Source organism: Caloenas nicobarica, chromosome 14, assembly GCF_036013445.1.
Source record: "Caloenas nicobarica isolate bCalNic1 chromosome 14, bCalNic1.hap1, whole genome shotgun sequence".
In the NCBI taxonomy this organism is placed as follows: domain Eukaryota; kingdom Metazoa; phylum Chordata; class Aves; order Columbiformes; family Columbidae; genus Caloenas; species Caloenas nicobarica.
In genome coordinates, this window is record NC_088258.1 from 3819566 (window position 1) to 3847505 (window position 27940).

Consider the following 27940-nt stretch of genomic DNA (forward strand, 5'->3'; position numbering starts at 1 on the left):
ATGGCGGCGCCGCCCTCAAGATGGCGCCGAGCAACGGCTGGCGCCTCCCCGCCCTCCCGCCGGGCCACGCTCAAGATGGCGGCGCGGGGCGGCCGAAGAGGCGGCGGGGGGGGTGTGGCGAGCCGCGGAAGTTGCGTCATTGCAGCGACGGAAGCATCGTGCGGCGGCCGGGCCGGCGAGGAGCCAGGCCGGGACGCGGCCGGTTTGAGCGGTACCCGGGGGAGGTGGCGGCGGTGGCGGCGGGACCGCGCGGCCGCTGCCATGTTCCGCTGTGGAGAGGTGAGCCGTGGTGGGGGGGGCTCTTCCTGCCCTCCGCTCCCCGCTCCGGCCCCTCGGAGGGCCGTTAACCGGGGCTGTGGCGGGGCTCGTCATCCGCCGCCGTCTCCCTGGGCTGGGGGCAGCCGGGCTCCTCTCAGGGATGGAGGCGAGGCGGGAGGGGCCGGAGCCGGCTCCGGGGGCGGTGAGGGGGCTCGAATGGCGGCGGCGGGGCCGGGAGGTGCCGGTGGCCCCTTTTCCCGCGGGGCTCGGCCTGGGCCGCCCGGCAGCATCGAGAGGCCCCGGGGCCCGTTCCTCAGGCCGTTCTGCTGCCGTCTAACGGGGCTGGGTGTGGGCGCTGAAATCGCTCTTCTGAGGTGCCTCTGGGGGGGTCTGCAGAGCCTATGAGGTGGGACCAGCTCCCCCGTTCCTTTCAGTGGATGCCGGGGCGTTGAAGCCAATTTGAGCTTTATTAAAGATGGTGCTAAAGTCCCAGCCGAGCCCTGAAACCGCCGTCACTGCGGTGGGCTGGGGGCTGCGTCCAGTCCTCACGCCGCCCCAGTGCCTTGTCAGGCGGTCCCCGTGGTTTCGGGGTGTCCGTTGTCCCCTCAGTGTCAAAGGAAGGCAGCTTGGCATGGAGGAGCAATGGGCTCTCGTGTCCCCTTTGGAGCCTGGCCGTCAATCGTGTCCCTTGCAGGGACAGGAGTTGGACTCGATGGTCCTTGTGGGTCCCTTCCAACTCAGGACATTCTGTGATTCTATACGGTTAAGGTGTAAGCATGTTGCAGAAAAGTGATGGGTGATGTGCTGCAGGGCTGCAGTTTTGTTTATGTGTGTGTGTATATATATATATATGGTTATATAACTTAAGGTTGTTGAAATAGATGGCACTTACTTAGAGGAATGATGTAGATGCTGCATTATGTTTAGAAATAATCAGGGACAGTGACTTTCCAATTGCAAAGTAAGTGGCCAAAATGGAATGAATGTAAACTTTTTTTTCCCCCATTCTAAAGGAACCAACAGCAAAAGAGTGAGTGAAGGTTCTGCGGCTTTGCCTCCATATTGTCATCTAAGGGAAAGCTTTTGGTATCTTCGTGCAGATAGAAGTACTTCAAGATTCAAGGGTTTCTATTCTGTCTCACTTTATGAATCCTTATGAGTCTTGGGGTATCTGTTTACTCACAAACTTTGCTGAAGTTTCTGAGCTAGTAGCTTGTCTTTTTTTCTTTTTTTCTTTCCCCCCCACCAGGAGGTCATAAGTGGGGAGAGCGAGGAGGAAAGTAATGGTGTCAACTTGATGGAGTTCTCAGATGAGATCCTTTTGCACATCCTCAGCTACGTCCCTTGCACAGACCTTGTCCTGAATGTCAGGAGAACCTGCAGGAAACTCGCGATGCTTTGCCTTGACAAGAGTCTAACCCATACAGTTTTACTTCAGAAAGACTATAAGGTGGGGAGAGTCGCTTGCTTCTTCTGTTAGCTATGAAGACAAATCTGACTTCTGAAAAAATGCCAGGAAGTAGAACTTTGCAATGTGTCTGCGTAAATGGACTGCTCTTGAACTCTGAAATCAAATAAACAATAAACTGTTTTATAAAAGCATTTGTTTTCCAGAATGCTTTGTTAGAACAGCTCTATGCTCCCTTAGTTTTCACTGACAGGATATTATATAATTATCTTCTCTGTGTTTCTGGAAGCTAAAATGAAAGTAAATGTGACTTTCCATTTGTAGCTGTGGTTATATAAAGTTATCATTTCCTCAAAATACATTTTTCATGTCGTTTTGCAAAAAAAAATATTTTGCTGTCAGGCATGCAGTCAGCTAAGCCAGAAATTGTATATGTGTAATAACAAAAATAAAGCTTGGGAATGAAGGGTGATACATTTTATGAGAACTGTATCACCAAGTGCAGGCAAGGGGAAGCCTCTCTTACTCATTTCCGAAAGAGGAAACTGGATGAAGGAGAATGGAAACCTTCTTTCAATTTGAGTTTCCACAGATAGCTGGCTCTGCTGAAATCGCTTTGCTGTTAGGAAATGGAGATGCTCCTCCTTTCCGCTATCAGTCGCTGAACAGATTTGGCCTTATGGTCTGTAATGCAGAACTGCACAGGCTGAGAAGCTAAAGGAAGTTTAATCTTAAGAGCACGAAGCATGGCAGACAGAGCCAGCTACCAGCAGTATAATCATTCTTAGACTGTGCTAGCATGCTGCAGCCTTTGGACAAGCCACGTAATCTAAGCGCAAACCACTGTTATCCCCATCATCTGATGGGAAACTGAGTCAGTGCACACCATTGCCGTATATCTCATTGAATGTGGTTTTATTTGAGTACAGGTAAACAAAGACAAAGTGAAGCAACTGATGAGGGATATCGGAAAAGAGATTTACCAGCTGAACATGGCTGGGTGTTACTGGCTGCCCAGCTCCACTATCGATCACGTAACACGATGCAAGAACCTGGTCAAACTGAACTTGTGCGGGTGCCACGTCACCTCTCTCCGTCTCTCAAAGATGCTGTCCACGCTCCAGCACCTGCGCTCCCTGGCGATAGACGTCAATCCGGGTTTCGACGCCAGTCAGCTAAGCAGCGAGTGTAAAGCCACTCTTAGCCGTGTCTCAGAATTGAAGCAAACCCTTTACACGCCGTCATATGGTGTCGTTCCCTGCTGCACTAGCCTTGAGAAACTGCTGCTTTATTTTGAGATCCTTGATCGCTCGCGAGAAGGTTTTATGCTCTCTGGGCAGCTAATGGTAGGTGAGAGCAATGTGCCCCATTACCAGAACCTCCGCGTCTTCTATGCCAGGCTGGCTCCTGGCTACGTTAACCAGGAGGTGGTGAGGCTGTACTTGGCGGTGCTGAGTGATCGGACACCTGAGAACCTTCACGCCTTCCTTATTTCTGCCCCCGGTAGCTTTGCGGAGACGGGAGCCACTAAAAACCTCCTGGACTCTATGGCTCGAAACGTACGTCTGGATGCTTTACAATTACCCAAAGCCTGGATTAATGGCTCTGGGCTCCTGCAACACTTGAAGTTCAACAACCCCTTCTACTTCAGCTTTAGCAGATGCACCTTATCTGGTGGTCACCTGATCCAGAGGGTTATTAATGGTGGGAAGGATCTTAAAAGCTTGACCAGTTTGAATCTCAGCGGCTGTGTTCACTGCCTGGCTCCAGAGTCCTTGTTTCGGAAAGCGGAAGATGACATTGACAGTAGCATTCTGGAAAGCCTGGTAGTGTCCTGCTGCAACCTGAGACACCTCAACCTCTCCGCAGCTCACCATCACAGCTCAGAAAGCATAGGGAACCACTTGTGCCAGCTTCTGTCCAGGCTAAAGCACCTGCTCTCGTTAGCACTACCAGTTTGCTCCATCACAGATGTTGCTGCAAACGTGGAAAAGCCTCCCACGGCATCTAATTTCGCGCCCCAAACGTTTGGAAGGAAAGTTCGGATTGGGATACAGACATATCCGAGGAACTTAGCGGACCAGGCAAATCAGAAGATCGAGTCTTCGGTTTTCTGGGCTCTGATGGGAAGCCTCCGATTTTTGGAAACCTTGGAAATAATCGGGTCCAGTTTTTCCTCTGCCATGCCCCGCAACGAGCCAGCGATTCGGAACTCGTTGCCTGCTTGTGTCCGGGCACAAAGCGTGGGGGACTCAGAAGTGGCTGCCATTAGCCAGTTGACTTACTTACAGAGCCTCACCTTAGCACAACTGCCCAGTATTCTTACTGGCTCTGGACTTGTTAATATTGGATTGCAGTGCCAGCATTTGCGGACTCTTTCATTGGCCAACCTGGGCATGATGGGGAAAGTGGTCTATATGTCAGCTCTCATGGACATGCTGAAGCACTGCAAGTGTTTGAGAGATCTCAGGTGAGGGGCTGCTCTTGAACTTCTCTGATTTGTTTGGGCATCTCCGGAAACGTAGTGCATGTTTTGTTGTGATTTGTGTTAAAACTGTGCTTCTGTTCTGGTCAAAAGTAGCTGCAATGGCTTGAAAACTGGGTATTTTCCTTCCTGACTTGTGGAGAACGGGAAGGCATCGCATGCTGTCTTTCAGGGCTCAGGATGTGCCCTTGAACCAGTGTTCTAAGAGCAAAAAGTGTCAATGCTGCAACTACCTTCCTTTTAGATAAAGAAGAGTAGATGCTGCATATTTGGGAGCTAGCAGCCTGTCAGGGCTAGGTTAAATACTACATGCCTTTGCTGACTTCTTGGCTTTGTGTACACCTACATCTCTTAAATTTCCAGGACGGAAGAGACTCATAATGTCTGGATAATGTAGAGTTCGTAGGTTTCCCAATGAAGTTGGGGTTTTTTTCTGCCTTTGGTTTGTATTAAAATCTTGTTTTTTAAAAAAATTTCTTTTTGTTTTCTTGATAATACATTGAAAACATTCCAAATTTAAAGTTTGTCCTGTTGGTGTTCCTGTCCTGGTAGGATTTAAAGGATCTTCCCAAGGATCTGGTGCTAAAGGGTGCACAATGGAGCTTCACAGTAGCCAAAATGTCCTTATGAAAGCAAAAGGCACGAACCGTGATCGTTTCTTTGCACTAGTCTATATGAACACAAATGTTATTACATTAGAAAGATGCTTTTTTATTTTATTTTTCCTAAATCAGCTTCTGTTGGTGAAACTGCTAGATCTGTCAGTCCCGTTGTCATCCTCTGTTCACAAAATGGGTCTAAAATGCCTGACAGTAGTAACAGCAAGGTCATTCCTATGATCACCAAGACAGTTACAGTGTGACTAAAATTATTGCTCATCAGCTGAGACTGGTGTCTGTGCGCATGTTCCTGATCCATTGCAATAGTGAAGGGAGCCAGGGTGGCTAAAATACCTCAGGAGGGTTTTCATTTTATACCACTTCCCATTTCTAACAGGCAAGGAGCCTGTGGGTCTCTCATCCAAGCAATGGCAGCTTTTGGAAATTCAGTTGCTTAATGGCTTGGGTCATGTGAATGTATCTTTAACCTTCAGGAGACTAGATACCATGGAAAAACTAAGATCTGGGGAAGGAGGTTTGGATGTAAAGTGTTGATTCCATCAGTCTAAGCCCTGTAGTTTCCAGAGACTTTGAAATGGAGGCCAAGGGTGATAAAGATGGGAGGCAGCGCAGAGCCTTGAATAAAGGATGGACAAGGGTGTCTCTTTGTAACAGCCAGGTGTTTCCGTGTAAGCTGTCATTGTTCTTTCTTGAGTAAAGTCTAAGGTTTTATGTAAGTTTTAAAGGATTTTAATGTTTAGCACTTCCTCCTGATAATGTGGTTTCCTTTTCGTTTGACTGCTGCTTCTACCCTTTTTTCCCCTCCCCATTTTCCAGGCTGAGAAACTTCAGTTTCAGGGGATATTCCAAAGCAACATTGTCATCTAGCGAGTGAAAGCCAGTATTGCAAGTATGGCTGTTGAATCAGAGAGATTAACCTAGAAACCTGCTGGGAGGTTGCAGTAGATTCTGTGCTGCTTGTCCTAAATTTACAGTGGACCAATAATGCTGTTGAAAAATTGGAGAGGCTTCCCGTTTCCTTCATATTAATTTTAAGCTGTTACCCAAAGCACTCGTGGGCTGTTAGGATCTCTTCAGGCAATGTTACCTGACCAGAAATTTCAGGCTGAGACTCTCAAACAGAATTTGTCAATTAACAGGATTAAGTTGCTGAGATAGCCCCGTGTACTACAAAAGCTTCCACAGAGATTATCCATATCAAGTTGGGACTGACAGCTTGTTATCACCTCACGGGATTAACCTTCCTGGAGTTCTTGGCCTCGCTGACCCAATGACTGGGGTTCCCACGTGCTCTGGGGCCCCGTAGTAAATCTGCGCTATGCAGACGTGCTCTCCTGGTGACACTGGCCCCGAGCAGGTTCTGCAGGCTGCTTTCTGTGAGCGAGTCGTCCAGTTGTGCCGTTAGTTAAAATGTGGACCCTTGTTGGTCAGCTGTGGCTTCACCACGTCATTTTGTTGTCCTGCTCAGGGCTGTGACATGAGATTGCAGACAGCCACGATAGAGGATCCTGTCTCTTTTCTCTGGGCCGGGTGTTTAAGATAAAAGTTGGATTGATGATGGTTTTTCTTCCCATGGGAGAGCAGTAGCTTAGATCCTTTGCCATGCTCTGACCGAGGAAGGCTGGTTGTGGTCACTCTGTTGGCTCAGAGACCCAACTTCTGCATCACCATGTGTGCATTGTGAATATTTCACGGCTGCTTCTCTCTAGGCAGTAAACTGAAGATGACCAGTTTGATCTCTGTGTGGTGCACTGGAGCAGTAATTCCCTAACTCAACAGCTCAGTGAATGTCAGGTAGCAAAATCTGAGCTGTGCTTGTCGTAAGACCAGGATGGGTGTGCTGGTCGCATCTAAGGCCCATCTAACCCAACATGCTTTTTGGAAAACTTGAAAACCAAAGTTATTCCCTGTGGGCACTGGATTTCTGCAGTTTAGGGCCCTTCTGGCTATTTGTGTCCTCATCCTTCAGCACACGCCGTTCAAGAGTAACAAGCGAGCCAGCAGTTTCAGCGTGCCGTGTCGCGTTTGTTGTGCCGTACTGCTGGGGTGAGCAGGTAGAAGGTTGTCCCGTGTAGAAGCGCAACAGGCGGTGGGGCACACTGGTTGCTCCGTCTTCCCTCTTGTCTGAACGTGGCCCAAGCATGAATTGCCCGTTGACTTGTTTTTTGTTTATTCTTGCAGGCTGGAACAGCCGTACTTCTGTGCGGGCGCCCAGTTTTTCCAGGCACTGAGTCACTGCTCCTCTCTCCAGCGGCTTTGCATCGTCTCCCGGAGCGGGACTCTGCAGTCTGACGCAGTGATGTCATTCATGGCCAACTGCCTTGAGGTCATCATGTGCCACATGTTTATGGGCGAATCTCTTACCGTTTGCAAAAATCTCCAGCAGTCTATTGTCCGGAGGTGAGTGCGGAAAGGGGTTGATGTGGAGTTTCTGGAGCTGGTGAAGATTTATCTCCATTTCCTTGCTTGCCAAGGACTATATGGCTTGGAGCACTTGTTCCAAGAAGCTAATAAGTACTGTGTAACCACTTGGCACGTGAACTAGCCTCTTATTTTAATGAGTGAATCGGTGAAATATTTGAAGGTATTATATGAATTTTTTATTCCATTCCCACCCATGATCTCTGCAGTTCCGTTGGCTGAGTTGAAGTCCTGGATGTAAAGCTCCGTCATAAATCAAATGACACTTTTTGTGTAAACAAAACATCTGCCGACATTTTAAGTACCGAGAGATTTGACCTTGAAGCTTTCCTCCTTTCCCACAAGTGACTAAGATAATTCTCTGTCCTCTAATCACTTGTAAATGTCACTTACTGATAATCCCCTGGCAGCGCAATTCAAAGCCTTTAAAGGGTTGTTGTGAAGGGGTTTTCTTCAGGGGGGTGTGTGAAGGAGAATTGGTACCAACTGCCTTTGCATGTTTGGCAGTTCTTAAATGCATTTTGCGTGGCCCCTTGCAGTGTTCTGAGGCTCACGTGGTGGGAAACGCTTGTGTGTGAGCCGTGAACTGCATTTGAAAAGCGAGCTTTTAATTATGCTTGGCATTTTGAAATCTTCTAATAGTGGCAGTCATCTTACAAAATATTTCCCATGCAACAGACTTGCCATTATTATTATTTTTTTTTGCTTCCTGTAGGGCTTCTTCTCTGCCTTCAGTCTGTTTGCTTTGTCACCTACTGTTGCTTTACCCTGTTAAGCTCTAATAAAAATTTCAAATCACACGGCATTATTACTGCATCCTAAAGGGTGCTCCTCCCCCCAGCCTTTCTCCGGCTTCAAGCTGACTTATTACACTTGGCTTGTTTCCGCGGATCAGATCCAGAAGAGCCTACGACTAAATTAGCTACTACCAAACTGCACACGAGACGGTTTGTTACAGCCTCTAAAAGGCTCTGTGTCCTTCTGGGATAGCGATTGTTGGAAACATCTAAGTAAATTCCTTGTGATGTGACAAGGATTCTTTCAGTTTGTTTTTCACAGGGCTTCATATCTGTAAAAACATTTATTGATGGATTTCACTTGTGCTTTGGGGATCCTTAGAAAGAACCGAGGACCCGCAGTTCCCATTTTTTATTTTGCCCTCCCTTCTGAGAAGCCGCTGCAGCACTGGCCAAAATTTTACTGTCCACTTACTGAGCAGAAATACGCTGTTCTGCAGTCTTTTCTCCTTCTTTTTCTCTGTCATGGATGGGTTCTTATCACATTCTGTACCTCTTAATAATTTAAACCCTGGGAACTTTCTGAAGAGCAGCTGATGCCTTGTGGAAATGTTAAAATATATTTTTATATTTAGCAACAGGTTTTGGCTGTCATACTATTTTTCTTCTTTTGTATTTTATTAATAGAGATGTTTGTATGGAACAGGATTTCTGAAGGTTTTTGTTTTTGTTTTGTTTTTGTTTTTTTCTGAGGAGAGCATCTGCTCCCACTGCATATTCTATACCTGAAGTCATAATCCTCTATGACATTGTAATTGGTGGTTCTGGAAACTATTTTGATGTCACGTAGGATTATGACTTCAGGAGGAGGATAAGCACTGGGAGCAGATGCTCTCCTGAGCAACAAAGATCCCGTTCTCACGCAACTGTCTCTAGTAATAAAATGGAAGGAACAAAATACATAAAATGATGTGTAAGCAAAGCCTGGAGTCTTCAACAAGGCATCAGTGAGTCTTTAACTATATGATTTTTCCAGTGATCCCATTCTCATCCTTGAACAATTGTGCCTTCAGATGGGGTCGGGAATTGACTTTCTCTTGACTGCATTTTGTCTGCTACTCCAAGGGCAAAGAGACATGCAGTAAAATCCGTGTGTGAGCTGGTTCGTTGCTCAAACCTGTGGATAGGACTCTAATTCACACAGCACAGCTTTCTTTAAAAACGTGCTGCTAGTGTCTCTTTAATCCAAGTTTTGAATTGGAAGACCCCATTGGGCAGCAAGTTTGAAGTTATAGATCCTTGTGCCAGAATGAAATACAGTGATTTATCCTTTTTGTTGTTGTTGTCTGTTTGGAATGGGTGCAGATGCGTGTGCGTGGGTGGTGAGGAGGAGGATGCGAGAGCAGGGAAGGCAGAGCTGTGAGCCGTTCTTCGTTCCGTTTCTTGAGCTGGGGGAATTGATCCATATTGCTCAGTCCCGTTCAGGGTTAGAGTTTCTGTTTTAGGGCTACGGTGATGGTTTTGTTTAGGCTAAGAGCAGCCGAGTGATGGCTGGTTTTGAGCAATGATATGGAGCCAAAGCGACTCCCATTCTTCCAATGCCTCTAAAAAGCGTAGAAATGCAAGTGGGAACTGGAAAGGCCGAGGGCTGGGCATGCACCACTAGTTTGCTGCAGGTGGTTGTGTTGGGAGGGCTTGAAAATGCGACCGAGTGCGGTGCAATCCTTTTTCAGGTGTGGATGTACCGGAGGGTTCGGATCACAGGAGAGGCTGGGACTGATCTGGGGAGAACAGACTGGTTTCAACTGCTGAACGGATGGTGTTTATACAGGGTGTGGTGATGGGAACTGGGTATTAAATCTCCTGCATCACACTGGTGGCTGAAAGCCTGAACTGATTCTCAAACTCTTCCCTTTGACTGTAAAATAAGGATAGTATTATGTATTTCTGTTTTACTGGCTCAAAAAGAGTTGTTCTCATTTGTGTCAGTCTTGTGATAGCTATAAACCAGCCCCTGTGGTGTCCAGCTTTCTTGCGGGCAGTTTTCTGGTTGAAGTTTGCTGCTATTTGGGACAATTTAGTTTACGTATTTAAGTCATTAAAAAGCCTCTGATTCAGTTCTGCCTCTTTGGCAAGGAAACACAGTGAGCAGAACAGCACTTGTCTGCAGCTCTCAGCAAACAAGAGGCTTGCAAGGGCAAGGTCTCCTCTGAGCTTTAGAAAAGACTGTTTCCCTCTGGGCAGATAAATCATTGCAGTGTTTTTCTTCATTCTTTTTTTTTCCTTCTGTGTGTATGGGAACGGGAGGGGTAATCTCCTTTATGGTTCAGGGAGATACTCTGTGCACGTAAGGAGGACACAGTGGTTAGAGCGGGAGATGTGGCCTGAGTGGCTTCCCTGATCGTCCTCAGATTTCATGTGACAGTGGTCTGGTCTCAGTTTCTCTGTAAAATGACTGGTGTTTTTTTTTTTTCCTGTCACATGGTGCTCAGCTGCTGCCAAACTTCAGATAGCAGCAGATCTAACAAACATGATGTTTTCCTTTTATGCTTGCACCCTGACTTTGCCAAAGTGCTTAGTTCCAAGCATCTGTTGTTTTCGTTTAAATAACTCCTCTCCTAAAACCACTGCGGAGGTTATTCCAGAAACACTAAAATACCACAATTAGTGGACTGAAGGTTGTAGGTTCAAGTCTGACCCCAGACCTGTTGCTGGGCAAAGAGGCTGCTTTGCACAAAAGGGAAATTTGCTTCTCCTCCTTGGGCTAGGTTGCTGTGATTCTTTCTAAATGCCTGCAAAGAGCCCTGTGTCCAAAGGCCGGGCGGAGGGACAGGGTTTTTTTACTTCGAGCAGCTTTCTCCAAGGATTTCCACACTGTTATTTTGTGAAATAGTCAGTAGATGGAGCTGTGACCTATGGAAGGCGTCCCGCTTCTTACTGCTGTGTTGAATGCTAAATAATCGTATTTATATGCCTGTATTTCTCTGCCCCAGAAGTCTTGCGGGCAAGGAATTTGGATGACTTCAGGATTGCACAGCTCCATGGCGTGGCACTTCGCAAATGTGCAGAAGAAGTTGCTTTCCTGGTGAAGCTTCCAGGGAGAAAACAGGCTGGAAGAGGGGATAGGAAATGCTTTGGCAAATGTCCCCTTGGCCTCAAGGACAGATTTTATTTTCCAGTGTGTTCCTTTCGAATTTTGTTAGGTTTAGGAGCTAGCTAAGCACTTAAGCTATTATTGTAATGTTTCCAAGGACTCTACACCATCAGACAATACAAGCCTGTGAAAAGTCCTTGAAAAAACACCTTGGTAAAGATCAAGAAGGCAATGGTAAAAAACAAAACAAACAACCAACAACAAAAGACCAACAACAAAACCCCAAACCTCAAAGCAAAAAAAAAAAAAAATTCTGAGTGTGCAGTGTCATTGGGGATTCTTGATACACAGGCGGAAAGCGTCAAGGCATAGAGGTGAGTTGTGATTGATAGAAATGAAATCCAAGTTAAGCCATGGTAGAGAGTGTGGTCGGGAAGGGAAAGATCGTGGTGCATCTGAAGTGTGTTTTGGGGAGCTGGGCTGTCATCTCGGGGGGCTGCCAGCTCTTGGGAGGAGGTGCAGAGGGCTGGGGCTGGCTGGTCCTGCTGCAGCATCCCCCAGAGCTGGGAGGTCGTCTGTACTCACTCAAGCTCTCTGCCCCATTCCCGTAGCCACACTGGCTACCTGTCCCCAGCAAATGACTTTGCAAAGTGAGTGTGTGACTCTGAGGTTTAGCCAGTGCTGGAAAGTGCAAAGAATCGTACTGGTTTAGGACAGTTCCAGGGATCCAAGACCCAGAGAAAGAGGAACACTGACTTCTGCCTGTGTCAGGTATGAGCACAGCTTAGTTTGAAGTGACTTTCACAGTAGGACTGTTGCCACTTTCCAGGAATAGCTATTTCAGTCTGAATTAGATCTCACTATTCAAGTTTCTGTAGCTTTATCTAAATCTTCCCCTGCTTGTTATTGTCCTTTTTTAACATGAAGCTTTTGGCTGGATCTTACCTTTTCTTTAACTGCTGATTCCAGTGGTGCTCCATGGTTGAGCCATGATATTTGCTAAAGGGATGAAGCTCCCTCCTGGGACTCAGTTGCAGAAATAGGGCTTCCAGGTGGGAGCAGGGGGGTGAAACTGAGCATTTGGAAAGTGCTGAGTGAGCCAGCCCCTCTCCTGGCACTTAGCACAGGACTGAACTATCACAAATGAATTTTTGCTTGCCTCAGAGCGAAGCGTTCCCCCCTCCCTTGTTGCTATTGCCCTGGATATCCTTGCAGGATTCCTCTTGCCTGGATTCTCATTGTGTGCTTGGCCTCAGAAAATCCCTTTTGGGTGATGCTTTTTACTGTTAGATTGGCAGGGAGGAGGTTGTTAGGGCAGTAAGCGACTGCCAGATCATCTTCGAACTCAGCAGAGTCCTCCAGCCTCCCTCCTGCGCTGCCCACCTGCTGCCGTTGTATTGACACTGCAAAAAGCTGCTATTACCACCTAGGGCTTATTGGAGATTTTCAAGCTGGTTTTGCATCCTTTCACCATCTTCTCTTCCTTCTGACCTTGAAAAAGCCCCTCTCAGGACTCTCCTGGCTTTCCTGGAGCCCAGAGCCAGCGCGGTAGCTGCCGATCCCCCGCTGCCAGCCTAAGCTGTTGTGGGCTCAGGCCCTGGGTCTTATTGCAGAAGACTTAATGTATCGCTAGGCTGGTGTAGTGAATCATTAGCATCCTGCTCCAGCTTTCATTGTCTGCTTCATTTCCTGCTCTTAGAAACCCCTGAATCATTCTGTCACAGACTGAATAACAAACTGCATCCTTGTCAGCTTGCGTTACCCAAGAATTCCTTGGCGGGCTCGGCGAAGGCTGAGTCTGCTTGAGGTGTGGCCTGGACACCTTTGCTTCTACCAGGGATGTTGTTTATGGGTGGGTGCAAATACTTTACAAGCTTGTGGGACCATCCCCAATTCGGCATATTAATGTATCTTCTCGGGGGGGATACTAACATACTCCCTTCTGAAATGCATTCCTGTGGCTGACCCAAATGGCTTGTTCTAACTGCTGGCTCATGTGTTTTGCAGGGAATTCAGTCCTGCAACCTTCCGTAGTGGGTAGATTGGTTTATGCATGAAATGGGTTTCAAGGAGTGTCCTGCTCTCCCTCTTGGCTGAGAAACAATATTGGAATAGTACTGTCGTACTTTCTCTTCGTGAGGGTGTAAAAGGCTGAACGGAAGCATTAACTGCAGCTTTAAAGCATTTCCATAGTAAAATAAATCTAATTGAGCAGTTATTGCAGAAGCTTTTTAATTTGTGGAAGAGATTAGGAAATAACTTGCAGCCTGCTCTGGCAGAGCACTCCCCTAGGACGTGTCCTGGGCGCTCTGGCATCACTCTTTGGGTTCTTATTCCCTCCTCCTCTAATAGTCCGGTCCCATTTTACTGATGCAGAGTTCAACTGGCAAAATAACGTAAGAACCTCAGTCTGCAGGCGTGTTTGATATAAACCTCAGCTGAGAGGAGCAGCAGTGGAGTGTCGTTCATGCCTTATAGAGAGAAACCACAGTACAGAGACATAATTTTCCTCTGCCAGGATGAGTCTGATGTGTACTGTTCCTTCCCCGTGACACGATGCAGTGGCAGAGGATGCTGCATTGAAGGTAATGGGAGAGTTGGCAGCGTTGTGTGCGAATGACTTTGAGTCCCATCCACGTCCCTTCCTCTCAGGCTGCAGACTGCAGTGGTGGGACTTAAGGTGAGGGGAATCACAGGCCTGGAGAGAACGCCAGTTTGTCCGTGTAGGCATGAGAGGATGGAAGACACCTGTAAATAAAACACTTTGTGGAGGAAATATCTCATTTTGTGGAGTTAAGAGCAACCTGAGGAATCGCAGCAGCTTTCCTCAGGAACTTCTGAAGTCTGTCTCTGGGATCAGAAGGTGAAGCCTGCTCAGTGCTGGTGCTCTGGCAGGGTTGGAAGTGAGAATGGCACCAGGGAACAGGTCTGCTCTAGGGTCACTGTGTGAAGGCTCTGAACCCTTTTGAGAGGCTTTTGGGGGATGAGTGTGGGGCAAGAGGTCCCCCCGCTCACATGGGAAGGGGCTGGGGGAATCCCACCCACAGTTTCCTTGACATTGCTGGAAGATGCTCTGGAGAAGCTTCATTTTTTTGCTCTTGGACATCACTGTAAGCAGGGGGAGCTTTTGCGGTTCCCTGCTACTGAGTTGAGGGCGTGTCCAGTGGAACGCATTTTAAGTGCATGTCTGGCCTTCCTGAAAAGATGAGAAAAATGTGTGTGTGTGTTTGTTGGGTCATGCCACTTGTCAGCTGCTCCAGCTTGCCCTGGCATTTCCTCCGTTCCTCATGCCATGCTCCAGGGATGGGAGTTTCCAGCCTGGCTCAGGTACGCTGGCTGAAGCTTTCAAGAGAGGTGCCACAGTTGAACTTTCAGATATGAACAAGTTTGCCAGTGAAAACAAAACTTATGCTGTGCCTGGTGGAGGATTAACAGAATTTTTGTGCGTGTGGGTAAAAGAGCTGCGTACATGGCAAAAAGTGAGTCAGTCTGAATTCTCTCGTTTTGGGAAACTTGCTCCTCTCCAGAAGCATCTCTACAGTCTGTTGGGCCAGTCTAAATGGAGGAGGGAGAAGGTGTTTGACTGCAGCAGAGATTGGTTTGGATTTGTGAGAGGCGTGCAAACTGGAGTCCACATCTGCTCTGTCCCCCTGCGCTCTGGTCCTCCAAGTCAAGCTTCTGGTTTCCTTCCTTTCCTTCTCTAGAGCCTCTTTTCGCATAAGCTCATCTCGGTTTGTGGACTTAAAAAGCTGGCCTTGATCCACTCCTGATACGCTGTATTTCCTCATTTTATCTGGTATGCGCTGCTTTTGTTGCCAAGGCTTAATTATACCACCTTGTGTGCCCTTGTTCCTGCTTGCAAGCATTTGTGAAGTGGGATGTGCTGAAAGGTCTGAATTTGGTGTAGGGCTTTTCTTGGGTTTCTCTGGAGATCTCAAGGGGAAAGACATTCCTCAGTCCCAAATACTGTCTTATCCTTTCCCTTACAAGTACAAGGAGGTAAGTTTGAGCAGCACTAACGCAGCAGAGCTGTTGTTTTTTGGGGTCTGTGGTATGGAGAGCTATGTTGGGGCATCGTCCACGGTTCAGGCTGGCTGGTGAGATTTTCCTTCAGCTTTGGGGGCCCTTTAGCTCCATCAGCAGGTGGAGTCCTGGGGACTCACTGGCCTCCCTCGAGAGGCATGTCTGAAAACACACACTGAGAGTGTTTGCCAGGAGATAACTGCATTCCAGGGAGTGACTCTTTTGTCTTGCTAAAATCGAGGAAATCTGATCAAAGCGCAGCCTTGCTTTAGACTTTTTCTTTTTGACTTTGTCCCTGACCTACATATTGGATCCTGCCACGCTGGTTGGAAGTAATTGAGACTGTAGTGTTAGGCTATTTACCAAGTTGTTCACTTGAAAATAACCTTACTGTGGCCAGTGCACACCTGTTCTGGGATAATTTTGGAGGCAAACAGCAAAGCGCCATTAACCCTTTCAGCCACATGCAACCCATTGAAGGTCTAACTGTAGGGCGAGGTTAAACCTCTGCTGATGCCAGGAGGAATTTGTGACAGGGGTTGTGCTTCTCCATCAGTTTCCTAGCTCCGCGGATGATTCCAGCTTGCGGCTGAAGCCAGGCCCACTACGAGTCCCCATCCAAACGAGGACACCCAGAGATCTCCTTGTAAAAGTTCCCGCTGGGTGGTTGCTGGTTTGGTGTCGAGTCTGCTGGACCAGAGGCTATGCTGGAAAATATGTGTATGGGGGGGTTATTTTCTTTGTTTTCCCACTGGTTGTTTCTGATTAAAGGATCTGTTTTGAAGGGGCTTCTACTCAGTTGCCTAGAAAACTCGCTTCCATTTAATTAGTTGTGATGAGTCTAGTCTGGAGGTTTTGTAGGAGAGAAGCAAGCAAGCATATCCTTGGCTGCTTTCCCTTGGAAAAAAAAGCCCAGGGTTTCATGTCTGAAACTGCAGTTCTTTTGTCTCCCTAGGTTGACATCCTTCTCTGTCCTTCGGGTTTTAATTTTACAAGCTATGTGCTTGCAGAGGTGGATCAAGTTTGAAGGCCATCCAGGTGTGGAATGAGGAAAGAACCGTCAAGAAGATTACAGGAGCTATTCTGCAACTCATTAACTCAGTCTCTTCCCCTTCTTGTTATCTCCTCCCCATGCCTGGGGCCTTTCGAACTGGTGCTCTAAGTGCTTCTAGCCCACCTGGGCAGGTGTACGAAGAAAGGAATTGCCTTCCGGGGAAGGACTAAAGGAGCAGGAGCGTCGATTGCAAAGGGAGGCTGCTTTTGGGAACTGTTAATCCTGGTTTAACATTATGACAGCTGCTCGTTAAAATCAGGGTGTTTTTTAACAGGCAGTTAAAGGAGAGGCTTTGCACGCACATTTAGCTGAGAATAATAGTGAACCATGTGCATTTGATTTTTTTTTTTTTCTTAAATCACGCAAATTGTACATGGAAGGAATTCTCCGGCGTCAACTTGCTGGGGTCTGGAATTTACAAGGTTTGCAGTAACATACAGTTTCCTGTTGAGAGGGGGGGAGAAATATTACAAAGCTTGCTTTTTTTTTTTTTTTTTTTTTTCTTTTTAAGAATGAGTTCAAACCTGTCATATCAATCCAACCTCTTTGGAAGGTGTACTTACTGTGTTGGGTTTTCTTCCGTTGTATTGGTGGCAGATTGTCATGTCAACTTGCCTAGGTTCTCATTTTTATAACTACATGTAAAGGCTGCTTATAAACTACAATTTTGTATATGGTGAGAAGGCAGCACACAGATCTAATTTGGGAGAGTCTATATACAGAGAAAGAGGCAGAGGTTTCTTTGCCTTGGGGAGATGGCTGTTTCTTTCTAGCTGAACTTCAGTAAACTTGGTCTATTAACATGATTTTCTCTGCAGGACTGTGGTGTTGGATAAGAAACATGAAGAGCTGAGGCAGAGGAGGGACTATCAAAGAGACATTTGCTGTATTTTATATGATTTCACTGCAGACTTTACCAACTGCCTCCCAGATCAGCAGTTATTTGCAGGTCGATGTCTCGTCGGCAGCGCTGTGGAAATAAGAAGCTGTTCGGCTCCTACACGAGCCCCCAGACCCACTGTGGGTGAGGAGCCCTGAGGCACGAGGCATGAAGGGCAGGTCTGTGATGCAGGAAGACAGAAAATTGCCCTGGGTGGTTTTGTTGCTGGAAATCCTTATTCCTGTGGCTACTGAGGTTCAGGCAAATTAATTTAATCCACCAGGACTGAGCAACTAGCCTCGGAACGGGAGTTTTTCTGCTGTGTTTTTGGCAGCTCTACTCCAAATCTTTTGTGGATGGGCACATCCTTTCTGCCTCCTGGGAAACGCCAGTCTCGCTGGCCTTTTCTTGAGCTGGTTCTATTGCTACCTGAGATTTTCATGTGTGTTTCCAGCAGCTGAATCCCCAGCTGTTCCCTCTCTGTTTGACAGAAAACTGGCTGTTTCAGAGCTAGAGAAGAGCCGGGAATTTTCCAGACACGCATCTGTATAAGAGAAGTTTGAGCAGCGAACTCCTCTTTTGACCCAACACAACTTGGTTCGGCCTCAAGGGACCGATGCTGCCAGTTCGACTCTCCCTCCTTTCGAGCGATAATGAACTGGCCCTTGTCACACGCTTCGGAGGAAGCGTCTTGGTGGCATGGGGCTAGTAGTCACAAGTCTTTTAATCTTCAGGGTGTAACTCTTAAGCTATAGCATAACTTCCCTTTACCTCCCAGCTATAAAAGCCTGAACTCTTGTTACGCTACACTGAGTAATGCTATTTCTCTTCCCTCATGTTCTCTTACTCACCAGGTTGCTATCATGTAGCATACTTGCTGATGAGGAGTTGGACTCTTTTTATACAGCTCTTTTTACATTGTATAAATGGTTTTAACTTCTGCTGCTCTCTGCTGTGTAGTTATAACCCCACCGCTCCTCTCTCATGTTGTATCAGGCCTCTCGCTTGCAAGGTCTGGGACGTGTGGTGATGTGATATTGGTTAAGAAGAACTGGGAGAGCAGGAGGAGAATGCAGATTTCTCTGAGGGGACCACAAGACTGAGGCTGTAGATTCAGAAACCGGAACCCAAAATTCAAGTGGAAAATGGGGATACTTGTGTTTGTTTCTGTTGGGGCAAATTCCTGCGGTGCCAAGACAGGTTTTCTGCAACCTGAATTGACAAGGAGGCTGCAGTGCATGCGTGTGTGCGTGCGCTTGTGCACACTTAGATGCTTATCTGCAGATCTGAGCTTTATAAACTTGCTTGTGCTCTAATTGCGGAGTGTAGACTCTGCATGCAGAACAGCCCAGCCTGGAGTGCTAATCCCAGGCTCAGCCCCGAGGGAACGCCTGGTGCTACTCTGGCCTGATTTCCTTAATGGCTCTGCAACTTGCTGCTGGTTTGTAGGTGGTTTTTAAATTGTTATCTCTGAGCACCTTGCCCAGCTTGGGCAAAGCTCATAGGATCTCTGGTCCTCTGAGAATACCTATATGTTGCGATTTATTTATTATTTTTTAAAAAACCGTCTTCCTCCCTCCCCATTTTGGGTCCAATTTGGGCTTGTGTCAGCTCAGCAGATTTGCTAAAAAAGGGTGCAAGCCTGGCAGCTCTCCTCGCTGACACACAGTGGGAGACCTTGAGATCCAGCTGCCCCTCCTGCCTCCCCCGAACAACCTTTCCTTGCCCCAGCCATCCATGATCTGTATCCATACAACCCCCTTCTCTCTCACTGGAGAATTCCTGTTTCTCCTCGACTAATAACCTGTGTCTGATTTAGTTTCCAGGCGGACCGCCCTGCATTAAACGTCGTCATCTTCCCTCTGCTTCATGAGGACTTGACAGAGGTCATCAGAGATGTCCCCATGCGGCACTTGGATGAAATTACCTTGTTTAAAAGCAGAGTGGCTGAGGAACCTCCCAACTTGTGGTGGTGACTGTCACAGCATGGAAAGGACAGTCAGCGTGAACACACAAAATAGCTTCTTGTTGGCCTGGATTCCCCATCTTCAGCTCCTGGCCACCTCACTGGATGCTGTACAATCACTTTAATAGGTGCAATTGCAAAATAAAAAAAAAAGCACTGGTCCTTTGCAGTGGGGAAACATCTACTGGATATTGCTTGCATCTGAAAATCCTGTCTCAAAGGCTTCTGGAATTTGATGAGTATTTCCTTGTGGTTAATATGAATTGCTTTGTTATTTTACTGACCTTAAAGGTAAGAGAAACTGAATTAATGATGCTCTTTCCCCTGTGTCGCCTGGTGTGTTTCTTAAGGGCCCTTGTGTACTTTGGCAGTGTGCTTTGTGATATTGGTGGAAATCATTCTTTGCTTCGGTCTATTTTTGGCAAAGTAGAACGCCAGCTAAGAGGCAAAAAAATGTGTGCATCACATATTTTTTATGTTACAAATACGCATTTGTAGTCACACACATGCAATCACAGGTATTTAAAGGGTGTTTTTGATTGAGAAGTACTACAAGGACTCTTTTTAACAAATTTTTAAATAACAAATTAAGGTCGTTAGCACCTCAACCATGGTATGTTCTTGCTGATGCTGTTTCCAGCAGTTGGTCTGGTGGAAGAAGTTCTCAGCTCTTTTCGAAATCCTTGTCTTAGGGTAGATGGTGCCTACAGTGAATAAGTTGAGGCTCGGATCTGATTTAAATGCAGTCTGTCTTGCAGTGTAGATGGGGATGTAGTGTTCCAGTTCTGTCCTTAGATCCCATGCCTTGAGCTCATGCTAATTTTAGAGATGTTATAAAGTATTTTCACAGTGTGATTTCAGTCAGCTTCTCTGCTCCACAGAACTTCCTCAGGCATCAGTAGTGGTCCGGATCACTTTCATATTGCCTTATTTACTGAGCACTTTTGAAAGCAACAGACAGCTGTACCAAAAGCCGAGTTACGAATTCCTGGAGCGACGTTTCTGGGCAGCAGTCAGATTTCCCTTCTGCTGGAGTGTTTTGTGGTAACGCACGGGGTCTGTCTTCTGCAAAACATCTATGAACTGCTGCTGTCGAACTTCTCTGCCTGTAATCTCCTAAACACTCCCTAATGTTTTGAGCAGCACTTTTCTAGGGAGACCCAGTGCCATCCAAAGATGATGTCCCCATCTCCTTGTCAGCATTTTTTATGCTTGATGCCGTCTCCCAAACGCTGTTCTGTGATCAGTGGTTCGTAGGAGACCTGGTCTGATGGGATAGATTTTGGAGCAAAACACACCTCACAGCTTTGGAGGACTCTTCCCTCCTCGCTTTCCCATCAGTCAGGTGTGAACCTGCCTGGAAATTTGTCTTGCTGGTGTAAATCTTGAGCCAAACTGTGGTAACCTTTATGCTCAGGTAGGTTACGGTGTTAACGAGCAGGTTAATGTTAACCTTCTACCAGCACGAGTCTACGCATTGCTAAAACTAACCCCTGCGTGCTTTTTCTGCCTGCCCTGAGTTTCTCTCCCTTCCCAGCTCAGCACAGGGTGCCAGCAGTGGTTTCTGGATTGTGGCCGATAACAAGGTGGTGACCCTGGCTCGTGCTCCTCTGGGAACGGCTGTACCTGAACCACAAGCGCCCCTGAAGTATTTGAGACTGCCTCAGGTTCGACACGGTGCGGGTGAGTGCCAGGAGCTGGTGCCCCCTCCTTGGCATCCTGCCACTGTTTTCTCTCCTGCTCTCCCGGCGAGGCCGTTCTTTCTACCTCTTGTCATGCCGCTCGTCTGTTTGAATCCCTCTCTCCCTCTCCAACAGCTTTCTTCTCTCCTTCTCCCTCACTTCAGCAAATCAGATGTACTTTTTGGCAGGAACACGAGCCACTGCTTTGCCCATCTAAGGCCACTGCAACTCTGCCTGGTTGTTGTCTGGGTTTCTTTCCTAGAATAAATAGCGAGTGTTTGCAAGGCTGCTTTCTCCTCGTTTGAAGCATTAGCAAAGCTGCTTTCTCCTCCTTGTGCCTGTAGCCTCAGGGCAGGATAGAGGGAAGGCTGAGGGTATGGAGCCAGCCCTCCGATACTTTGGGAGACCTGTTTTGTCCTGTGGAGGAATCCCAAAATTTGGTAGTGCTGCAAAAGCGAGGCCATTCCTGCCCTCAGCAGGGATTTTCCCTCCGCATACACACTGTGGCACCGGGAAGAGTTTGGCCGAACCACCAGCTCAGCTGTTCACATCCCACTGGAAAAACTGGCTTGGGGGACAGTGGCATCCAGAAAACACCTGTAGCTTAATGGTGGTGTTAACCCTTTGCTCCTGGGGGTTAGAGTAACCCGATGAAACATGCTGTTCTTAGACCTTTAGCTTGGCAAAGCGATACCCATCTGCCTTGTGTCTTGCTAGATCAGGGCAGACAATCAGGTGTGTTTTATAATGTCATTATTCCCTTGCCTGGAGTATAATGTTTAGACATCTGTATTCATGCGAGCAGGTCAGGAATCCTGATGTGAAGGCTACCAGTTATAATCGGGGCTAGGAAAGGTCACCCACAGGTAATAAAGACAGAGCCACAAATAGTGCTAAAAAGCTAAAAATTCCTTCCACTCCCCAACTCTGAGCCAATGCTCGGTATCTCTACTACAAATCCTCTTATGGTGAGCAAGAATTTCCGCTGCTTCTGCACTCCAGGCAGGATTCACCAGATGTTAATAATGTGCTTATTTTCTCTAAGTGCTATTTTGGCATCGGTGTTAATTACAATTTATATTCTGCAACATTTACACTGGGAAAAGAACCCACCCTAATAGTCCCCAATTGGCAGAGCCGGGCTATTAAACATAGCACCATATGTTCTGAGCAGAGCAATATATGGGACTCGAAGCCCACTCAGCGCTGAGACTCCGGCGTGCAGCATTAGAGGAGGAGAGGAGAATGGAGAGATGGGTGTTTTGTTCCAAGCTTTTATTTAATATGGAATTCCCCGTCCTTTTCTCTGGTCTCTGTCCCCATCTCTCTAGAAATCTCCCTCCCGCTATCTGTGAGCAGGAGGTAATCTCGGAGCCTGCTGCTGCCACTGTCCGCAGTCTAAAATAAATGAATTCAATTACAGAAGGTGCCCTTCTCGCAGGGGCTGCCTCTGCAGGATTCCCAGTCCCTGCCAGCAGGTTTCTTTCTGTGCTCCAAATCAGACCTTCTGTCTTTGGGGACTAGAGAAAAATCTTTGCTTTGGCCACCACCGAGGATCTTTGCTTTGATCACCGTGCTTCTTTGGGAGAAGGATATTCTGGGACAAGTGCTATTAGTGCATAAAATCAGAAGTTTGCTGCTCTGCTGATGTCCAAAGTCTCATTTAGCAACATGGCATTTGGTTCAAAGGGTCTAGACCCGAAGAGTGACCGTGGTTTTGACGCAGGGAATTTGGTGTTTCTAAGTCATCAGCGCTTCCGTAGGTTTCTTAGAAGGACTGTAGGTTTAAGGATTGCTTCCTCAGCTGTTTTGCAAAGCTGATTTCATGGTCTCTTTAGAAAATGGCAGCGTATCCAGTGCTCAGTTTGGAAAGGGGGTTGTGTGGCTGTAGCTTCTCCCTTCAGGAGAGCTTGGATTGTAGTTACTTGTTTGTCAGGAGGAGAAGAGATGGGAGTGAAAGGAGGCAGGGCAGGAGTGCAATGTGGGCCTCGAACTGGCAGCCAGACACGCAACATGAGACTTGGCCTCAGTTTCCCCCCGTGTGAAAGGGGAGAAGGACTCACCCGCCTTGCACGAGGGACCGTACAGGGGTGCAGAATCTTCTCCCCCCAACACATGCGGTGCTGCTCCCTTGGGAGGAGACAGCAGGGCGGGGGCTGCTGGTGCAGCCTGACCCTGCTCAATGGAACTCGCGTGGCCCCCTCCTCCTCTGCTGAAGCACAGGAGGCTCCCGGGGAGCAGGGCAGGATCTGTCCCTTCTGTCCCTTCGCCCTGCTGATCTCCAGAGGCGTGAAAGTCCGGAGGCGACGCACAGGAATGAGCCTGCATGTTGTAAGGTGCTGGGTGCTTTCTCCCAGCAGCCTTTTTTTTTCAGGATGGGGTATCCCCCCAGGGCCGCAGAAATGTGGGGCTTTTCCGTTTTGGAGTTAATTGGTGCAGAAAGGTTGTTTCATCTGCTTAAGGGCGGTCAGGTCCCCCTAGAGAGTGTCCAGCTCCTGTCCCCTGGCTGCAGGAGCCGTGCTGGGTGTTGCAGAGGCGAATCTTCCATTTCGGCTCTCCTGCCTCAGCTGAGATGCGCAGGCAGCCGCGGTACTCCAGCAGGAGAATCATTTCCATAGAAACCAATCGGTATGTTGTACGAGGAATAATGATTAATAGTGCAGGGATGTTGCCTCAGGCCCTTTTCATTTTTTAGGGGGCAGCGAGGGACAAACTGGAGCACAGGTTGGGGGACAGGCAGGCTCGAAAGCTAATGGAAACCCGCCCTTCCATTAATTTCCAGGGCAGCTTCCCCTCTTCTCCTCTTGCCTTGCCCCCTCCACTGCTGCTTCCCAGCTTTCGTCAAATTTTCAAAATGGCTAACCTGGTTAGAAATAATCATAATAATAAAAAAGGATGGATGAGGTCTGACTACTAACATTGTTGCTGTTAGCAGCAGGATTTCAGCCATAAAACATGAAGCAAGGGAGGCATTGACCTTTCCGCTGTTTGAAATGAATGGAGACATCAATATCTATTGTTTTGTGGCATTGACCTCTGACGCTCTCGCTTTGCCCTCCCCTTTCTTTTTTTTTAATTTCTCCCTGACACTCGAGGAAAGGGGTCGGTTTGTACCATCTATTGATCCCGATCTTACTTGGTGATAGGGAAATAATTAGAATTTTAAAGATCTCTGCTGTACGCTGCTGAAACACACAGATGCGCACGCTAAGCCCCCGCTTCCCGCGTTGCATTCTCCCCCCTTCCTTGCGGAGATTCAAAGCTCTGAGATCTGAAGGGAGACAGATCAATATAGGTTTAATCGTGATGGGGTTTTTATTTCAGTTTTTTTAAATGGTAAAGTGTAACGTTTTATGTTAATGCTGTCGGAGTCTGGCTGCCTGGTGCCTTGTTTTATTTATTGTTTTAAGTAGCCCCTTCTTTTGTGAACTTCATCTATGTACAGAGAATGTGAAATCAGGCATTGCTAATTAGCTGTATGACAATTAAGTAATGTAGCACAAAACCATTAGGACACTGGATTTGTTTTTGAAGTTTATCCTTTGAAGTGGAAGCTGCAACTCCCTGCCCAAGGCTGCTGGGGAAAATGTTTTTCTATCAAAACTTTCTTTGGAAATAAAATGTCAGTGTAAGAGTCTCTATTTCTGTCGTCTCTCCCTATAAACAGCGGGTGGAAATTGTTTCTCGTTGTAAGATCTGCCGGCATTGATAGAAAGGGGAATTCAGAAAAGCATTAAATAAGCAGTTGGTCTCCAAAACCCCTTGGTTCTGGTAGAGATGTTACTGAGACTGCTTGTTTCACTTGTTGAAAGAGAATGGTGCTGCCCTGCGGGAGAAGACCCGGGTCACAACCAAGGCCCTGGAGGTGGCAAAGGGAGGTGTCCCCCAAAATTGTGGGTTCACCTCTGCCGCCCGAAGTGCCATCAGCACGTGGTGCAGCCCGGTCACAAATACCGACAGGCTCCTCGGTTTGGGCTCCTCCATCTCTGCACTCGGTTGACACTTGTGTGTTTGCGTCTGGCCCTTTGTTCTGGTAGTGAGACAAATTCTGAATGTGCAACTTTCATGTATGCTGGTGGCATGTAAAATTTCAAATAAAGAGTGAAACTGATGTTGAACCAGGTCTCTCTCATCGCCTCCTGCCTCTTATTTCCCTTTAAAACCAAAGCCATCCTCCTAGGAGGCACCCTTTGGTGTTATATTTTTAAGCCACGTAAGGTGTGTGTGCTAATGGGATTTACAGCCCTGTCTTCCCAGGTCTGAGGGTGCTGCCCTGTGCACCTTGGTGCATGTGGCCGTGTGTGTTAAAGGAGCTACTTTGTGTTTAGGAAACGCTTTTCCTCCATGGATCTCTGAGCACTCAACTGCTGAACCACGTTGCTGCGCAATGAAACAACCATTATCCCGGGATAAGTGAACCAACATGACCTGCAGAAGGTCCATCATGCTGAGAAACCCCAAGCTGCAACCAAATATCAAAGGGGTGGATGGGAGTGATGGGGGACCCTCTGCACGCCCCTGGGCTCGTCTGTGTGGAAAGGCTGGTCAATGCTAAAGAAAATGTATATCCCATTGAGCTGCCTCTTGTGTTGCTGTTTCTAGGGTGCAGGATGGCGATGCAGGAGGAAGCCGGGCTTCGGGAGCAGCTTGGTGGAAAGTGGTGCAGCTCGTGTACCCACATGCTTAAATCAGCTCAGCCCAGGTAAGTGAAGCACTAGGAAATCACTCAAAATTGATGTGTGATCCATTTTTAAAAGGTGAGCCCATGCAGGACTTGTGGTGGGGTTGCAGCAAAGCGCGTGGGCTGCATTCTCTCCCTGCAGCGATCCAAGGTCCTGAACCGGGTTTTATTCCACAGGAGTTCGTGGACTCTGTTGTTTTTCTGTTCTGGCCAGTCTGCTCAATAGGGCATGGAGTGGAGACGCTCCCTCTATCCCTTTTACGCTTGTGTTTAAGTTATGGATTTTATTGTTCCAATAACTTTTATCTCAACATGTTTTTGGGGAGGGAGGAAAGCGATAAGGAGGGAGGAGGCTGAGGAAAGAATGTGCTTTTGGACTCTGCTAAGCCTCCAACTTATCTCTGGGACTTGCTGTGGGGTTTCGGCATCAACGATCCCAGAGGAGGACGTCGAGGGGAAGTGGCTGGAAGGGCCGTGGTGGATACGATATGTTGGTGGGAGGAAACCTGGGGAAGGCCCCTATGGAGCAGCCCAATTCCCATTTGATACTGGTCTTGAACCCTGTGCCAGCTTATCTGTGGGCAAGGAGGGACATGACCTGGGCAAACAGAGCATTGATCTCTGCGAGCGGGAGTTGGGGAGTGGGGGCCAGAGGTGGTTCTGGTTGCTGTGGGGAAGGAGGAGGCTGGGCAAGAGCCTCAAACCAGATCACGGCAATCTGAGATGTGTTTAAAGGGGAGAACAAATAAAATTGGGAAGGCTTCTGGCCTCCACCACAGGGCTGGAGCACTTGGGAGGGACCAGAGGAGAGGACAAACGGTGTTTTCAGGGCATGGACAAGCTGTAGCCCCCATTCAGTCCCCATGATCCAGCCCTTTTTGTGTCGTCCCCGTGGGACACGCGGTGGTTCTCGCACCGGCGGGGACTGCCCCATCAAGCAGAGATTTGGAGTGGGGTGCTCCGGTAGTGCCACCCTTTGGGACTGGGGCCGTGGTGGCTTTCTGGTTGGCAACAGTGTGGACTCCAGTGTCCCATTCCCAGTTCACCGTGCTTTAATTTTCTTTCTGGTATGCCAGTGAAAGCCTGTGTGGAGCGGGAGAGCCACAGCGAGTGGAGAAGAGCAGGAGAAGGATAAGCTTTATCTCTCCTACGAAGCACGGATGGATGGAGAAATATTTCTGAACAAACAAGTGGAAGCTGCATTATCAGACTACCATCCCTGTCCTCTCTTCTCCTTCCCCCCGATGAACAGGAATTAAAAATACAACTAATAACAGCCTTTTACTTTCTCCAGGAGAAGGAAAAAAAAAAAAAGAAAAAGAAAGCCTTGAAAATGCTAAAGGACATAAAGGGCATTCATGAAAGGGTTGGATGGTGGTTATTGCAGCAGGGGGAAAAACAACATTATTTCACTGTGCAGATAAAAGGAAGTGGAAAAGCAGCATATTTATAGCTTGGGAGCCTGGATTCCTTGTTAAGCCGCTATTATCAAATTAATGTCAAAATGCATCAAACAGGCACGAGTGTTCTGGGCCCCTTATGCAAAGTGCTTGCAAATTGGTTACAAATACATTTGTTTACAGGGTACAAGGCAGGAGTGAGCTAATTAGTCATTGTAGCAGGGTTGTTTTGTGTCTTTTTTTTTAAATTTTTTTTTTGGCAATTACACAAACAAGCTGTTTTGAAGTATAAATACGCGCTGCGTTACAGTCCCTTTAAAAGGGAATCAAACAGAAATCACGGACATGGAGGGTGTTGAGCATCTTGCCTCTGCTCCCCGGGCTCTGTGTGGACACGCCAGCCCTTGCTGGGAGCCTGGCTCTGGGAAATGGTGTGAAAACTCGTCCGAGAGCATCGGGAAGATGATGCAGGGGTGGAAAGGGAACGGCTGGTGTTTTCGGGTCCCCCTTGGGGGCTGATAGCTCCCTGTGGTGTGTGGCACGGTGCTGGGATGGAGCGGCTGTAATTCCAGCCAGCTGAGTGCTTTGGATGCTGTGGGGTTGCAGCCACGTCCCATGTTGAGGACTCGCCTTTTTGATACCTGGGACTTGTTTTGGGATCTTTTAGGGTTTCAGCTGCCCACCAGTATCATGAGAATTTCCTTCACTGGGATATTTTGGAGTGCTTTTGTTATCAGCAGCAGCTTGTGCCCAGCTAGTGGGTACCAACACGGTTTTGGGGGATGCTTGGACTTGGAGAGCATCCCCTGGGTGGGCGATGGCATCCACTTCGCATGAAGAAAGGGACCTGGTGTGAGTTCCCCCAGGTCAACCTGTCATCAGGGCTTCTTTAATCAAATCCCGGGCTGTGATTCCCAAACATCTTAATGAGGAAGCGAACTTGGAAAGTTTATCTGATCCGCAGCGGTGGGAATGGCTGGGGAGGGGAATTTGGTTGAGGGGCAAATAGAAACTTCCCACTGCCCTACATCTTAACGCATCCCGTTCTGGGAGTAAATCACACCTCTGCCACTCAGAGAAGCTGCTAATTGAATCTGCTCTGGTGGGGGAGGATAAAGCCAAGGGGGTTTTACTACCATTATTATTATTTTTAATTTACTAGGAAAAAGAAAGGAGAGAGGAAGAAACAAGTCCTTGCCCCTCTCGTGCTGGAGGCCACAACATTTCTTGG

At 47.7% G+C, this 27940-nt stretch overlaps 1 protein-coding gene across 1 annotated transcript; it reads left to right on the forward strand.

Annotated features, from left to right (window-relative positions):
- Positions 1-24724, forward strand: FBXL18 (F-box and leucine rich repeat protein 18). Its single transcript, XM_065645035.1, has 5 exons — positions 1-279; positions 1508-1708; positions 2596-4136; positions 6953-7171; positions 18800-24724. Exons 1-5 carry the CDS (start codon positions 1-3, stop codon positions 18954-18956), a joined length of 2397 nt encoding a protein of 798 aa, XP_065501107.1. The 3' UTR covers positions 18957-24724.
- Positions 24725-27940: the final 3216 nt, after the last annotated feature.